Source organism: Lynx rufus, unplaced genomic scaffold (genome assembly GCF_022079265.1).
Source record: "Lynx rufus isolate CCGP_SWC_20201006 ecotype Redwood Valley unplaced genomic scaffold, mLynRuf1.p SCAF_9, whole genome shotgun sequence".
NCBI classification, from domain to species: domain Eukaryota; kingdom Metazoa; phylum Chordata; class Mammalia; order Carnivora; family Felidae; genus Lynx; species Lynx rufus.
The window spans coordinates 98,362,724-98,377,808 of record NW_025814897.1 but is presented as its reverse complement, the minus strand read 5'-3'; the positions used below and the strand labels follow the sequence as shown (position 1 = coordinate 98,377,808).

The following is a 15,085-nucleotide window of genomic DNA, read 5'->3' as shown; positions in this document are numbered from 1 at the left end:
ACACAAAACAACTTTCCCAGTCCTTGCATATTGGCTCTGAGCAGGGTTACTTCGTCAGTTCTAAGCCGGGCCATCTGTAACTCTGCCTTAGCCTTCACCTCTTCCTTGGGTACAGCTCAAAGATTAGCCAGCAGTGCAAACCTAGAGTTCTCTCACATCTTTTCTAAACATGCATCTAGCCCTGGGAATGTGCGGTACATTCTGGATGCCCCAGTATATGTGATAGCCCTTGAAAGCCATCACTCTTCCAGAAGTCATCTTCTTCAGCCTCCTCCTTCCCAGGCCTTTGGGTCTGTCTGCTGTATATTCCATCCACCATCTCCCTTACACCAGGTGACTATGGGTAACATATATCTTTAGATGCTTTCATCAGATGTCACCCCGAAAGCCACTTTGGCCTAATAAGGTGGGCAACACAAAGGTCAGCCTCTGTACCAGTCCTCAGGGAACCACCACACAGATCAAAACGCACAACCACGGGTGTTTTAGAAGGTCCGTATTGTTTCCCTTAGCACCAGCAAGCCACACTGGGAACACAGGTTGCCATCTGCAGAGCCTCTGCCCAAGCTGTGGAATGGGGATTTGTAGATAGGTAAGGAAAAAATGCTTTCTTAGTGAAATTTAGCAGTTTCTTTCTTCAGTCAGTGTCCCCCTGGTTGCTATAAGGTTTTTATTAGATTCCAGAATTCTAAAAAGCGGATTCTGTTTTTGCCAGCTTAATGATTGCTTCAGTGGAAGGACTAATTCTTAGAGCTCCCTGTTCTGCCATTTCTGTCACTCCCCCAGCCCTAATGTTTTTGGTTTGCTTTAAGCAGCTTAAAACAACAAATATTTTATTATTCCCTATAGCTTGTGAGGGTCAGGAATCAGTTTGCCTCTTAGCTGGGTGGTTCTGTCTCAAGGTCCCTCACAAGTTTGCTTTCAAACTTGTAAGCCAGGGCTGTAGTCCTCTCAAGGCTCCACTGGGGCTGGATAATTCACTTCCCAGCTCAGTCCTGTGGTTGTTGGCAGGCCTCACTGCCTGCTGGCTGCTGGCTGGAGCTTCGTTCCTTTACCGCACAGGCCTCTGCGCAGTGCTGTTCACAGCATGGCCTGGTTTCCCCCGAGCAGGAGCTCCATGAGAGAAAGATGTCTCCCCAGTGTTTTTTATTGTTTTAATTTTTTTTTTTTTGGATGCTTTTGGTGTTTTTTATACAACCCTGAGATAATTGTACTCTTCTTGAATGAGAGAGCAAATTTGAACCCAGATTGAACTGGGTTGAATTCAACTCCCAACTCTTAGTGGAGAGGAATTGGCTTGTCCTTTCCCAGAGGCATTGTCACTGTGTGTGTCACTCAGCCTTAGAGGTGGAACCAGGAGACCGCGAAAAATTTCACACAACCTTGGAGTGGATCAGCAGACCCTTCCAGGTGACCTTCTCTTATCTCCCCTCCCTCAGACTTCCTGCCCTTCCTCACTCAGAAAGCTATGAAAATAAGCTTTCTGGACACCCAGGCCCTTAAAGATGACACTATAACCTACTTCCCCATCGTGTACCCTTATAGATGTATTTGGTGGTTTGTTGTATGGAGGAAATGTGTCCTTTTTGGTTAAAAAAAAATGTGAGAGAGAAGTACGTGATTCTTCTGGAAGGCATTGTACTAGGTAGGCACAGAGGACTGCAAATGTGTATAGAACAGTGTCTTCTCTCAAGTAGCTTATCATATAGAGAAGGAAATATTGGCATTGGTAAAATATAAAATATCATGGGGCACCTGGGTGGTTCAGTCGGTTAACCTTCCAGCTCTTGGTTTGGGCTCAGGTCATGATCTCACGGTTTGTGGGTTCGAGCCCTGCATCGGGCTCTGCACTGACAGCACGGAGCCCGCTTGGGATTCTCTGTCTCCCTCTCTCTGCCCCTCCCTGCTCACACATGTCCTTGCTCCTTCTCTCTCTCTCAAAAATAAATAAGTAAACATTAAAAAAAAAAATCAGGCAGCATTTGCCCCAGAACAGTGGTTGCCACAGTACTGATAATGGCAGATGCTTACATTCTCCTAAAATAATAAATATGAGAAGCAGAAGGAAAATATGGAAGTGGCTAGGAAAGAAAGTGAAAGATCTTTGTGATTGTATGTGTTCTTCAGATCTAGTAACATATTTCACGACATAATGATTTTTGAGAACTTTTGCTGTCCTCACAGGACAGAATCCTACTCATTAGTAATCACACAGTTTTACCCTCATTTAATTTCTTGTTACCATACAGAAAGACCATTAGCATCCGCGTGTTTTTTATTTGAAAAAGTAAAGTAGGTTTGTGTTCACAGTTTTTGTATCCACTTTTCTAATATCATTTCAGTATTTCCAGAGGGGTTCGTAAAATGAATTAGCCATTGGATCATAATAAGAATAGTAATGCAAACTGAGCCTACCAGTTTGCTAGGTGCCATTTGTTCTTAAAGATGATAACAATACTGGTGTTCTTTTGTCGGAATGGATGCATCTGGAAGACAAAGTTGGGGGTAATCGGATTGTTAGCCTCTTACAAGATGACCTTTTCTTGGCAAGCACATCTCTCTTCTAATGGATGCTACAGGCAGGTGTTAAATATCCCAAGTGAGGGTAATTCTGCCTCTTCTCTTAGGTGATGATTGGAATTGGAAAGAGAAGAATGTGTACGCAAGATTTTTTTTTTTTTTTACGTTATTCAGATCTTAAGCTTGCAGTGGACTGGAGCTTGACCTATGTGTAATAAGAATGGGCTTGCTCTGGAAAACTGTCCCTACATCCTAAAATACATTGAAATCAAAGCAGCCTATACTCATTTTTATACAGAGGAATTAAAGTGTGGATTTTTCTTTTTGTGTAGTTTAGACCATTACAGTTATAGATTCATATCTACTGTAGTTATACAATTTAATTATTTCAACTAGGGCCTTAAATTTTACTTTTTGCCCTTCCAAAATATAATCTATATTATCTCTTTTATTGATATGTTTCCAATTTGAGTATGTTCTTTTTTCCTTCTTTGTTGTCTACAAACTATGTTTTCATTTTTTTAATGAAAAGTGAATTCTGAATTTTCATTTACTTTTCCTTCCTTAGACAATTAAATCCCACACGGAAACAGATGAGAAACAAACAGAGAGCCGTACCATCACTCCACCTGCTGCACCCAAACCAAAACGGGAGGAGAACCCTCAGGTAGGCTTAGCCCTCCAAAGGCATGGCTCAGTCTATGAGATGTGACTTATTCTCATAAACCAGGAGAGACACCTGCCCTCCGAATCACTTGATTTTCCTTTTCTTGTGCTTCCACACGACTCATTAATGTTATTGCCAAGTCAGTTTGGCCTAAGGTAGATTGAGTGGGTCCTGGCGTGTCCCTGAGCTGGCATACAGACATTTCATGCACATGTTACAAATTTGAAATGTAAGATTAGTGATCATTTTCCCAGGTATCCGATTGCATTCCTCATGATAATTATGTGTTGTCTCAGCCAGCATTTCTAAGAGGTCCATACAGTTCACTCAGCCGAGGTCTGCTTATGTTATTGATTATAGTTGTTAACATGTGCACTTTTGTTACTACTGTTATATTGCACCAGATTCTCAAATCCCAGATAAACCAGTAGCCTAAAAGGAGTTCATTGAAGCATAAAAGTAAGGATGAAAATAGTAACATATGTACCATTATTTAGGATAGAATTACAGAGTCACATAGTAAACAGGACTGGTACAAATACAGAATGTAAATTCACGTGTCCCCTTAGACGAGAGAATTTTTTAGTTTGGCTTTTGCATAAGCAGCTCTAAAAGAAAAATGTGTGCAGGTAATACGATGATGAAGATATAGTAGTTGGATTTTATTAGACCAGCACTCTATTTCCCTGTATCCTCAGTGCATTCTTTTTAATGAAACCATTCAGATCGTGGCAGGAAGCCATCAAAGCTTCATGTCCTTTTTTTAAAAGCAGTGATTTATTGGGTGCAGGTTTTTCTAAAACAAGTATAAATTACAATTCTTTCTGATATGAAATGGATTAATTTTGAATATATCTTTGAAAAAGAGACCAAAACTTGAGCCAGAAAGAAGGACCAGTGATGCAAATTGCTGAGGAACTTACGAAGTCATCCAGAAAATTATCAAAGGAAACCAAAGGACATCTTACGTTAGTTGCCCAGTGTGGGCAAGCAAGTACCACCATGTGTAGTCGTGTATATTTCACCTTCTGACTGGTGAAATCACTGCCATAAAGAGAATAAATTAGTTCCTGGCACACGTGTGATACATAGATGAGGCAAAAGTTCTTGACAACTTTTTATTCTCTTTATCACTGAAAATCTGTTCCAGAGGAGAGGAGATTTTTTTTTTTCACTTAATAATTTTTTGTGAGCTTGATCTAGACTGGCAAAGATGAGTTGGATGTGACTGGCCAAGACGAGTACTGTTACTTGATCAAAAGAAGCTGCCTCTGAATGTCAGTCCACATACTGTTTTATTAACAGAGAACAGTTGGCAGACAGCCTTCTAATCTTGATTAGGTTGTGAAGAATATTCGTGGAAAGCAGGAATGTAGTTAATTGGCAATCACAAAATGTATGCTATTTCAGCATGGCAGCAAGTTCCAGGAGTGCTTTTCCTTGCTGACGTACCCTGGCTGTCAGGGGGATAGGTGCCCACCTGTTTTTTAAATAAGAAATAAAATAAAAACATTTCTTCAGAACTCTGAGGATACCACTAAAGGACACTTCTGTGTTCTCAAGTGCCTTGTTCAGGGACTGTTTCTTCCTAAAACACTCAGTGTCTTAAATAGCTTGAACCTGTCACTTCAGGCCAAAATATCATTTGTATTGAATGTTGAGGGTTGAATAGATCCTGTTGCTGTTGAATAGGTCGGGATTTTTAAAGACCAAACTATGATATAAACAACTCTACAGGAATATGTCTCCTAACAACTGCTGATGTTCTCTGTTATCTGTGAGAGAAATTGATGATGTATTATTTGGCATAGATAGCCACCACAGGCAAAGATGTGCTTTCTAGACCACAGGTAACCACAGAGCAAAACAGGAATCAGTATGTTGCTCCCTCCAACTTTAAACGTCTAACGCTCCAGCTTTGGGGTTCAGTATTCTAATCAATTTAACTTCTGATGGAGCCCTGAGAGTGGTCTCCAAAGAGAGACTGCTCTGTAATTTTTAGGTCCACGTTTCATTTAAAAATCATAGTATTAAGCAGAACCATCTGCTATTGTTCCTAAAACTCATTTAGCCTGAAGTTAGCACTGTCCGGTCATTGGTAGTAAAAATGTTAGAACCCTTGACCTGTTAGGACAAGTGAAGTACTTGGAATTTGGAGCTTGTTGTATGGGAAGCTCTTTGTAACCCTCTGCATGTTTTTGAGTGTGATATCGTCTTCCTATCTAAGAGGCTTTTTTGGAAAACAACAACTACAACAACAACAACAAAAAAACTTAGGTCACTCGAAGATACTGATCTCTGTCATTGAGAAAGTGGAACATGCAGGTCCCAGTCCTTCTCTTTTGATCCCCGTAAGACCAGAAAGCCTCCAGAGTGGCTCTAGAAGGTGTTTGTTCTTTGGTCACCTGATCTCGGCCTCCTTCAAGTGACCAGCCTGTTGGACTGGCTTTGCCTAGGAGTCTAACTAGGAACATGCAGTTGGCTTTGTGAGAACCCAAACTGAAACACATTCTTGTTTCTCTGGCACAGAAACTTGCCTTCATGGTGTCTCTAGGATTGGTAACACATGACCATCTAGAAGGTAAGAGAAGATATTTGTGGTGCTGCCTTATTTCTGGCCCAGAGCTTTATTCTTGAAAATGGGGTTGACTTAAAAAAAAAAAAAAGAAAGAAAATGGTGTTGACTTTATTGCTAAGATATATAGAACACTGAAACGCCAACAGAGTATGATTCAACTAGTGTGAACTTTATTTCCTTTGGAGTCCAACATGCCTTTCCTCTATCTAATATTCATCCCTTCCCCTCCCTGTGGTGATCCACGCTGCTGTCCAGGGGAGACTCCCCACTTGCCTGGATTAAAGCGACTTTTTTTTTTTTTCCTGACCGCATGGAGTATCAAATGCCCCTCTGACAAGTCTCTGTCTGTATTTTTCAGTCACGCTAGGTTATCAGAATCCTAAGAACAGTTACAAGGCTATACCTGTCCTAGTCATTTAATTCAAGAATGGTGAACTATGGTTATTCAGTCCAGGTCTATGGATAAAGTTCGTCCACCCCTATATTAAAGTGATCTAAAAATAGATGAGGATAGCTTATTTACACACGCTGTCCACTGTTAAGCTCTTGGTCACAGAGAGCCACATTATAGGACAGCATGGTCTCGCTTTCTGAGAGGTGAGCATAGATGGTCCTGCATTATTTGCTCCCAGTGGTATGCTTGCCTCTGCTGAGGCTGCAGTGAAACAAAGAGATTTGCCCCATTTCTGATTTGTCCTGGGAAAGCCAAAAGATAAAAAATGAAGTTAAATTTTTGAGGCTCTCCATATCTCTTTTCTAATTCAGACCTTTTGCTTTCCCAAGAAATCCAAAGCAAGAGGCAAGAGCGAAAAAGAAGAACAACAGCCAATCCAGTATACAGTGGAGCAGTCTTTGAGCCAGAGGTATTCCTGGCCAGAGCTTGGCCCTTCCTGTTCTAGTTTTGTTTATGATTTTTTCCATCACCTCCCATCTGAAAACCTGCTGAAGAGCAGTACCCTGATTGTACTTGGCCCGCTTTGTGGAATGATGGGTTTTTCTCCAGCTGATCATCCTGTTTCATTTTTATTATTCACTGCTTTCCCCTTAGTTTTTTTCCTAAGTTTGAGCAAATACAGACCCACCTTAAAAATGTCACTCCTCTTGGCTTCAACTCAGCCGTCATCTGAAGCAGAGGCAGACCTCTCTGGAATATTCTCTCAGAGCCAAGTATATATAATAAAGCCCATTTAGCACTGAGACCTTGGGTTGACTAGCACTAACTCGTTGGCATGTTGACAGGCGTGCTACGCCTGGTCTATAGCTTGTGCCAGTATCGGTAGTGACCGTGCTATTCAACCAGTTACCTTTCCTTCTTCAATCCTCAAAGCGTAAGAAGAGTGCAGTCACATACCTGAACAGTACGATGCATCCTGGGACCCGGAAGAGAGGTGAGTACCTTTTTGTAGCTCTCCCTTGCTGTTGCTTCTGCTTTCTGTGTTGTGTTCCGCCCCCCCCCCTTCCTCCCCTTTGTCCTAGAGCCTAACTCCTAAATCCCTTGAAAATAGTTTTGTTATTGTCATTCTCTGGAAATGGGTGGGGGGAAGACAGTGAGATTTCTTATTAGAGTTCTGTATACTGAATCAAAAGTTGCCTTTCCTTGGATTCTGGCAAGGCTGACTCAAGGAGGTGGCTTACTACAGCATTTCTGCCCCAGGCCCACCAGGCTGTCCTTGAATAGCACAGGGAACAGAACATTGTGCGAAAGGAAGCATTTTAGCATCATTGAGCATAACAGAGCACTGCTGTTGCCAAGGTGTTCTTAGTAGCGTCTAGGTCATCCTGCTGCCAGTGAGACCAGAGCATGACTCGAGTTTCCGTGAGCCGCAGACTTTCCAGGAAGGAGAGAGGTGGCCACACCAAGAACTTAGGATCTAGGAGTTGAGGGCATCTCCAGCTAAGGAAGAGAAGGTCGTTGTCAAAACTGGCTCCCTGAGGCAGAAGTTCCTAAAGAGCTCCATCCCCATATTTCAGACCTCCCAGGGTGGGCATTGCACCTTAACTCGTGGGCAGAGGCCACAACACCCTCCATGCAGGTCTAAATAGGTCTTAATAGCTCAGAGTTTGAGCTCATAAACAAGGTTCTGAAATTGTACTTTGATGTCAGTAATACATCCCAAGGTCCCTTTCTCCACATGATAATGTGTCCCTGAATTATAGTTCCAGGCTAGAAAGGTTGCAGAGTGAGTGGAGTAGCATACTAATTTTTGCATATGCACACACTGTCTCAGGAGCGGTTGGAAGCTTAGGAGGTCATCCACGCTCTTTTCTTTTGTCTTCCTTAGTCAAGGCTACAGCTGTACCATTACCACGTCCTTACCCGAAAGAGATAGCGTACCCACCCTCAGTGACCCATTCTAACGTTTCATTAGCCCTGTCCTTTAAGTAGCCAAAAATATTTCCAAGGGAAACCCCAAGTCATTGCCTCCTGTCGATCCCTGGGTCACAGTAACCAGTGCCGTGGGTTATTTTTTGTGGTTTTAATTTTGGCAATTTTTAGTGACCTCTGACCCGGTTCTCAGAAAGGAGCCCTCAGTCCGAAGCCTCAGTTAATTGGTCTGCCGGTGGGGAGTATCTGCTAAGAGGACGGGGGTTAAACAAGCCCGAAAGACCTTGGCCTTGCTTGCCAAGGTCAGAGGATGAAAGCCTGTATTCACAATGCCTAGGATGTGCTTCTGAGGGTAAACAAAGAACATTCATCTTTTACTTCCCTTTTGGGCAGCCCTGATTCCCTAGAAAAGGCAGTCTGTATGATCTGTCTTTGTACTGCAGACATCGCCAGTTTAACACAGATAGGTAATATTCGTGTAATGTCTGACAGAACCGTGGCTCTGATGCGTAGTCCTGATATAATTTATAACTGTTGGTAAGGTTCTGATCCTCTGCACCATTCACCAGTGCTCGTAGGCCGTTGTGAGCCTCTCTGGCATTTTTTTTTTTTCCTCCTCTTTTCCCTTTGGTGTACTGAGCATATACTTTTTGACCACCCAAAGCTTAGAAGCTCTGATCCTGGCCCTTCTGACAAGGATCCTGGCTTGGATGTACCATAAGGCAGGAGTGAGTAGTTGACCAGTCTTGCCATAGCCAGTAGGGTCCATTTATAGATCCTCTGGAGCCATGAGGCTTGATTCCCAACGCCCTGGCTCAAATCTGTCTTTCAGCAGTGTTGCTGAAGGCAGGGCCTTTTCTGAGCTTTGGTAATAGACCCAGGTCCTTAGACATGTAGTTTACCAGAATGTTTGTGATGGAAGCGGGGAGACCGTTTTTGATCAACCGGGGATGGTATCTGACTCCAGACACACTTAAAATCACTGTTAAGCTCAGAACATCTTTTTAGCTCTTAGGTTCCAGCTAGTCCCAGAATATCTTTCCCGCTAGCTCGGCCAGCAAGGGGTAAGAATAGTTAACTTGAATTTTGCCTCCTGTTTGCCTTTCTCCACCCTCACAGGCAGTGAAATGACCAAAATATAGATAGGAGAGAAAAGGAAAAACAGAAATCTTAAATATATCTATGGGAACTGGGAATCACTAATGATTGTGAGAATGATGGTTACAGAGAAACTTTGGAGACCAATATTTAGAAGGTGTGGAAAAACAAATTCTTATTCCTAGCTTTGACCCCCGTTGAACTTTGACATCTTGTTCTCACATCAGAAATCTCAAATTGTAATAGTCCAGGAACGTCACCATGATCTGCCCCAGGCGGGGCCCTTTAACATGACGCAGCCACTCCTGTCATTCTCCAAGGCTCTCTTATCCTCCTTTCTTTTGAGACTCATGCAGTTGTTTCTAATGACATTTAAATCTTTGCTTCCCTTCCTCTCTTTGGGACTGTTGTATTAACCTCTGTCTGCTACCTCACTTCCTTTTCCATGCTAGCCAATGAGGAACACTGGCCAAAGGTATGTAAGATCATTTTTCCCCCTTTCTTTCCCTCCCCCTTTTTCCCTTTTGTTCCCTTCTCTTGGTATATAGGTCGTCCTCCAAAATACAATGCAGTGCTGGGGTTTGGAGCCCTTACCCCAACATCCCCCCCATCCAGTCATCCTGACTCCCCTGAAAATGAAAAGACAGAGACCACATTCACTTTCCCTGCACCTGTTCAGCCTGTGTCCCTGCCCAGCCCCACCTCCACAGACGTAAGTAACTTGGGAAAAGCACGCTGTCTTCCTGAGAGCTTAAATTGGGGAAACCGTTGTCATATGTTGTCTCCTTACCAGCTGCATCTCCTTGACTAACCCTGGAACAGCAGTAATCCCGACAGGACACGGTATATCATGTAAGGTCCTGCCATGTCCTTGAGAATCATGTACAACATCAGGAGGCTCAATCAGTTTTTAAAATGTGGATTTGATCTGCTGTGAATGAGCTCTCAGGAAGGGGGATGGGGTGGGAAGTCAGCTCATAAAATTGAAAGGTGCTCAGTTTTCCATCGTCTGTGTTTTGGGATGAGGAAAATGAACAAGGCGTACGTTCCCCTAGCAGTCCTTGTTTCCTGCTTCAGGTAGAATTCAAGAAGTGGAAAACTTTTCTTTCAAGTAACTTTATTCATCAGGTTTGATCAAACACGTTCCTGAAAAAGTGTCGGATATTTAGTAGCTCATCATGCAGATAGTACAGAATTGTAAACGAGTGCCCTAAGATTTTATTTTTTTGTTTCTTGTTTTTATTTATTTGTTTTTAGGTTTTAAATTTCAATTCCAGCATAGTTAACATGCACTGTTATATTAGTTTCAAATGTACAATATAGTCTATGATTCAACACTTCTATACATTACTCAGTGCTCAAGATAAGTGTACCCTTAATCCCCTTCATCTGTTTCACCCATTCCCCCCCCCCTCCACATCCCCTCTGGCAACCATTAGTTCTCTATAAAGTGCCCTAAGATTTAAAAAAAAAAAATTTTTTTTTAACATTTATTCATTTTTGAGAGACAGAGACAGAGCGTAAACAGAGTGGGGCAGAGACAGAGGGAGACACAGAATCCGAAGCAGGCTCCAGGCTCTGAGCTGTCAGCACAGAGCCCGACATGGAGCTCAAACTCAAGAGCTGTGAAATCATGACCTGAGCTGAAGTCGGACACTTAACCGACTGAGCCATCCAGGCGCCCCATAAAGTGCCCTAAGATTTTAAATGAACATTTAGAAAGCAGTGCATTCACTCAGCAAATACTGAGCACTAGTACTTTGCTGCGCAAGTGCTATTATTGAGGCTAGGGATAGAACATCTCCCTGCCCTCAGGGAGCTCGTATTATATTATACATATTATGGGCAGGTGATAAGCAAATGAACATATCAAAGGTAGTGATAAGTGCTCTAAAGAAAACTGGGACAGAATAAGGGGGATAAGGAGTTGTAGCAGCAGGTTCCTATTTTACGGAGAGTGGGAAGAGGAGGCCTCTCCAACAGGAAGTGAACTGTGTCTGGGGGAGCATTCCATGCAGAGGGAACAGCCTCGCAGAAGCCCTGAGGTGGGCGTGTACGTGGTGGTGAGCCAAAGCAAGAAGGCCCAAGAGGGCCAGGATGGCTGGAAAGAGGGAGCGGTGAGATGCGGGAGAGGAGATCCCAGAGGTGACAGAGTCAAGGGTGCAGGGCCTTGGGGCTTTTACTCACAGTGAAATGGGGGACCGCTGGAGGCGTTTTGAGGAGAGGAGTGACGTAATTTTTCAAACCTACGAGAAGTTGCAGGAAAATACAAAAGATAAATATATACCTTTCACGTAGATTCACTGTTACCGTTTTGCCACACATGCCGCCCCACACACACACTTTTTTGCTGAATTAGTTAAGAAGTTGCAGACATCCTAAATCTTCGTCTTAAAAACCTTCAGCATATATCTTCTCAGAACAAAGGTATTCTCTGATATAGTCACAGTTGTCAAATTGAGGACATTTAATATTAAGTAAATATTATTATATAATATATAGTCGATATGCAGATTTCTCCGGTTGTTCAATAATTGCTTAAATGGCACTTTGTTTTTTCTGCTCCAGAATCCAGTTTAAGATCCCTCTTGATATTTGTTGTCATGGTATTGTCTCTTTCTTCTCCTTACTCTGGAACAGTTTCTCGGCCTTTCTTTGTCTTTCATGACACTGACATTTCTTAAAAGGTAGGACAGTTCTGTAGTGTCCCTCCATTAGGATGGGATTGTTTCCTCAGGAGTAGATTCAAGGTTTACATTTTTGTAGGAACACTAAGTACGTGGTGGTGAGTCCTCAGTGCATCACAAGCGGCGTGTGTTGTCGGTCAGTCTGTCCCATTGTTGGTGATGTTAGCTTTTATCTCCTAATTAAGATAGATCACATGAAATTTCTCCACTTGTAAAGGTACTTATTTTCTCTGGCAGAGATAGCTTTGAGTCTCAAAAACATCCAGGTCTCCAACAAACTGTTACCCGGTGGTTTTACCATCCTTTGATGGTTCTTGCCCGCATTTACTATTTTTAAGGTGTTTAAAAAACCAGCTTGGATTTTAAAAGGACCACTGTGTCTGAAACTTGGAGAAGAGGCTGTGGAGAGGATAGGATGGGAGCAGAGACACCAGTGAGGAGGCTGGGGCAGTCATCCAGGCAAGAGCCGAGGACGGCTTGGCCTGATAGGGTGCTAGAAGGAGAGATGGAGACACATGGCCGAGTCTGCATGTATTTCGAAGAGCCAGCAGGATTAGATGACGGGTATGAGAAGAAGAGAATAGTCAAGGGTGAAGCCAAAGTTTCTGGCCTAAGCAACTAGAACTAAGATGAAACTGTCCTTTACTGGAGATGCCAAGAGGGGCAGGTTTGAGGAGGAAAGCCAGAGTTTCATTTTGTACATGTCCCATTTCTTGTGTGGATTACAGAGCTTGTCTTTAGGGTCATCTTCAGGTAAAATGCCCCTTGAACTGGAAGGTTCTCAGTGCTTACTAAAGGTCTTCCCTTTGCCAAAGAACAAAAGAATACCATATGCACGTTCTGAGTGAAAATTCCAGAAGCAGCAAAGGAAGAGTCCTCTTTGGAGGATCGGGTCATACTGGAGTTCTGTTCCCTGGCAGGCTTCCTTCCTTGGACCTAAATGGTGACTACAGGCTCATTCTTGCTCTCGACATTCAGCATTTCATCCAGCCTGCCCGACTTTTTGGATTAGTAATGGATAAAGGTGTTCTGCCTGTCCTGCCTCATGAGTCCCAGGAGTCCCTGTCAGAAACCTTGTTTGCTGGCACCAAAGATTGTCCCAGCTCTTCTTCAGCTGAAGCGTTGCCAAAGGGATTGCCAGCTCATAAGCTCCTGGTAGGGGTCTCCCACGGGGTGGTGTACAAATGCTGGAGGACAGAGGATTTTGTGGTTCTGCCTGTGAGTCTCTTTCCTAAACGCTTTGGTTTTTGTGCTTTTTGGCTGGTGGGGGTTTATGGCGTTCTTTGAGAGACTGAACCCAAAGGATCTACTCATCAAATCACAAAGGAAAAGCTTCTTTCTGCCAGGTTTCGTCTTAAAACGCAAACACTGTTCTTTTGAGAAATCCAGAGGTAAAAGAAAGCTTTTCTTAAACCACTAAATATGTTAGAATTTTCTAAGTTAAACCTAGTGGAATGGATTTTTTTAAAGATAATTGACTCCTACTTTTGTCATATCCCAACAGTGGCAGTGATTAGAATCAACACACTGGACTCTGTATGTTTGCTGCTGGGTAGCACAAGCCCCAACAACATTAATTAAACAATCACAGTTGAGAGGCAAGCATTTCCTGAGGATCAATAACCGTCTAGAAGGACTTGGAGTACAAAACCCAGCCAGGCACTAATCCTCAGGATATACCTTGTTGCCACTATCATTTTAGGAGCAGGGAAGATGTGTTGACTTAGTTGGAAAATTCTTTTAGCAAGTGACGGAGTTGCAATTGATCTAGCCAGGGTGTTTCCAAACACCATACATCCTCAGCTCCCAGCAGAGTGCCCTGGGTCAGCCAGCTTTCAGTTTAACGTTGGGTTTATGGTAGTAGTTCAGTCACCAGAGCCTGAGCCTTTTTACCTAGGGCAGCACCTCCATGGGAATCCCCTGCTCTCTTTAAGCTAAGCAGAGAACCAATTCTGGGTAGATAAAGTCTGTACGTTGGCATTTTATTATTCATTTCTATGGGCAGTAGTTCTCGAAGTGTGGTCCCTGAGACTCCTCGGGGGTCAAAACTATTTTCATGATAATATTGAAATACTCTGTGCCATCTTCATTCTCCTTCTCTCAAGAGTAACCGGTGGAATTTTCCAGATAATATATGACATGTAACTATGTCATAACTCTGATGGCTTGTGGAGTGTGCACTTGTGTGTTCTGGGGCTTTATAATTTTTCAGCATCCTAGTTTTGTAACGTGCTGTGATTCTATAATTATTTCAAAATTTTGAAAGTTTTAGAATTTCTAATATATTAAATATCAACAAATACAATTCACATAAACAAAAGCTCTTTGAGGTCCTTAGTAATTTTCAGAGTGTAACGGGGTCCTCACAGCAGACAGACTGAGAAGTGCTGCTCTAGAACATGGAAATGGGATCAGAGGTTCTTTCCTGGAGATTATTTACATACTCTCTGCTGTCCACTCCTTGACATGCTCCTTGCTCGAGAGCAAAGGGAAGTGAGCAGACTCGTTACCCGACAGAATGAGATGTCCAGTTTGTTTTGCTTACTTCATCACTCATGGTGTATCTAGGATTTACCTAAAACAGTCTCTGAAGCCTTAAAATTTTTATACACTTCATAAAGATGCAGACTGACACAGGACTAAGGTTCAAGAAAGACCGCTTCTCTAGAGAAGAGTGTCCTTCAGCTTGATTTTAAGAATGAGAGGGGGCGCCTGGGTGGCGCAGTCGGTTAAGCGTCCGACTTCAGCCAGGTCACGATCTTGCGGTCCGGGAGTTCGAGCCCCGCGTCAGGCTCTGGGCTGATGGCTCAGAGCCTGGAGCCTGTTTCCGATTCTGTGTCTCCCTCTCTCTCTGCCCCTCCCCCGTTCATGCTCTGTCTCTCTCTGTCTTAAAAATAAATAAACGTTGGAAAAAAAAATTTAAAAAAAAAAAAAAAAAGAATGAGAGAAGAAAGGGGGCGCCTGGGTGGCTCAGTCGATTGAGCGTCCGACTTCAACTCAGGTCATGATCTCACAGTCTGTGAGTCCGAGCCCCGCGTCGGGCTCTGTGCTGACAGCTCAGAGCCTGGAGCCTGCTTCGGATTCTGTGTCTCCCTCTCTCTCTGACCCTCCCCCATTCATGCTCTGTCTCTCTCTGTCTCAAAAATAAATAAACATAAAAGAAAAAAATTTTTTTTAAAAAAGAAAGAAGAAAGTTACCATTAATCGAG

General features: G+C 43.0%; 1 protein-coding gene across 11 annotated transcripts in view; it reads left to right on the top strand.

Annotated features, from left to right (window-relative positions):
* The window catches only part of PHF21A (PHD finger protein 21A), a 196,401-nt gene that overhangs the window by 171,218 nt on the left and 10,098 nt on the right, over positions 1-15,085 (top strand). For all 11 annotated transcript variants that reach the window (XM_047070575.1, XM_047070574.1, XM_047070573.1 and 8 more), the window contains 5 exons: positions 3,089-3,187; positions 5,717-5,768; positions 6,549-6,628; positions 7,093-7,153; positions 9,738-9,901. In XM_047070575.1, coding sequence (XP_046926531.1) covers positions 3,089-3,187; positions 5,717-5,768; positions 6,549-6,628; positions 7,093-7,153; positions 9,738-9,901 — 456 coding nt within the window. The remainder of the gene's footprint in view (positions 1-3,088; positions 3,188-5,716; positions 5,769-6,548; positions 6,629-7,092; positions 7,154-9,737; positions 9,902-15,085) is intronic.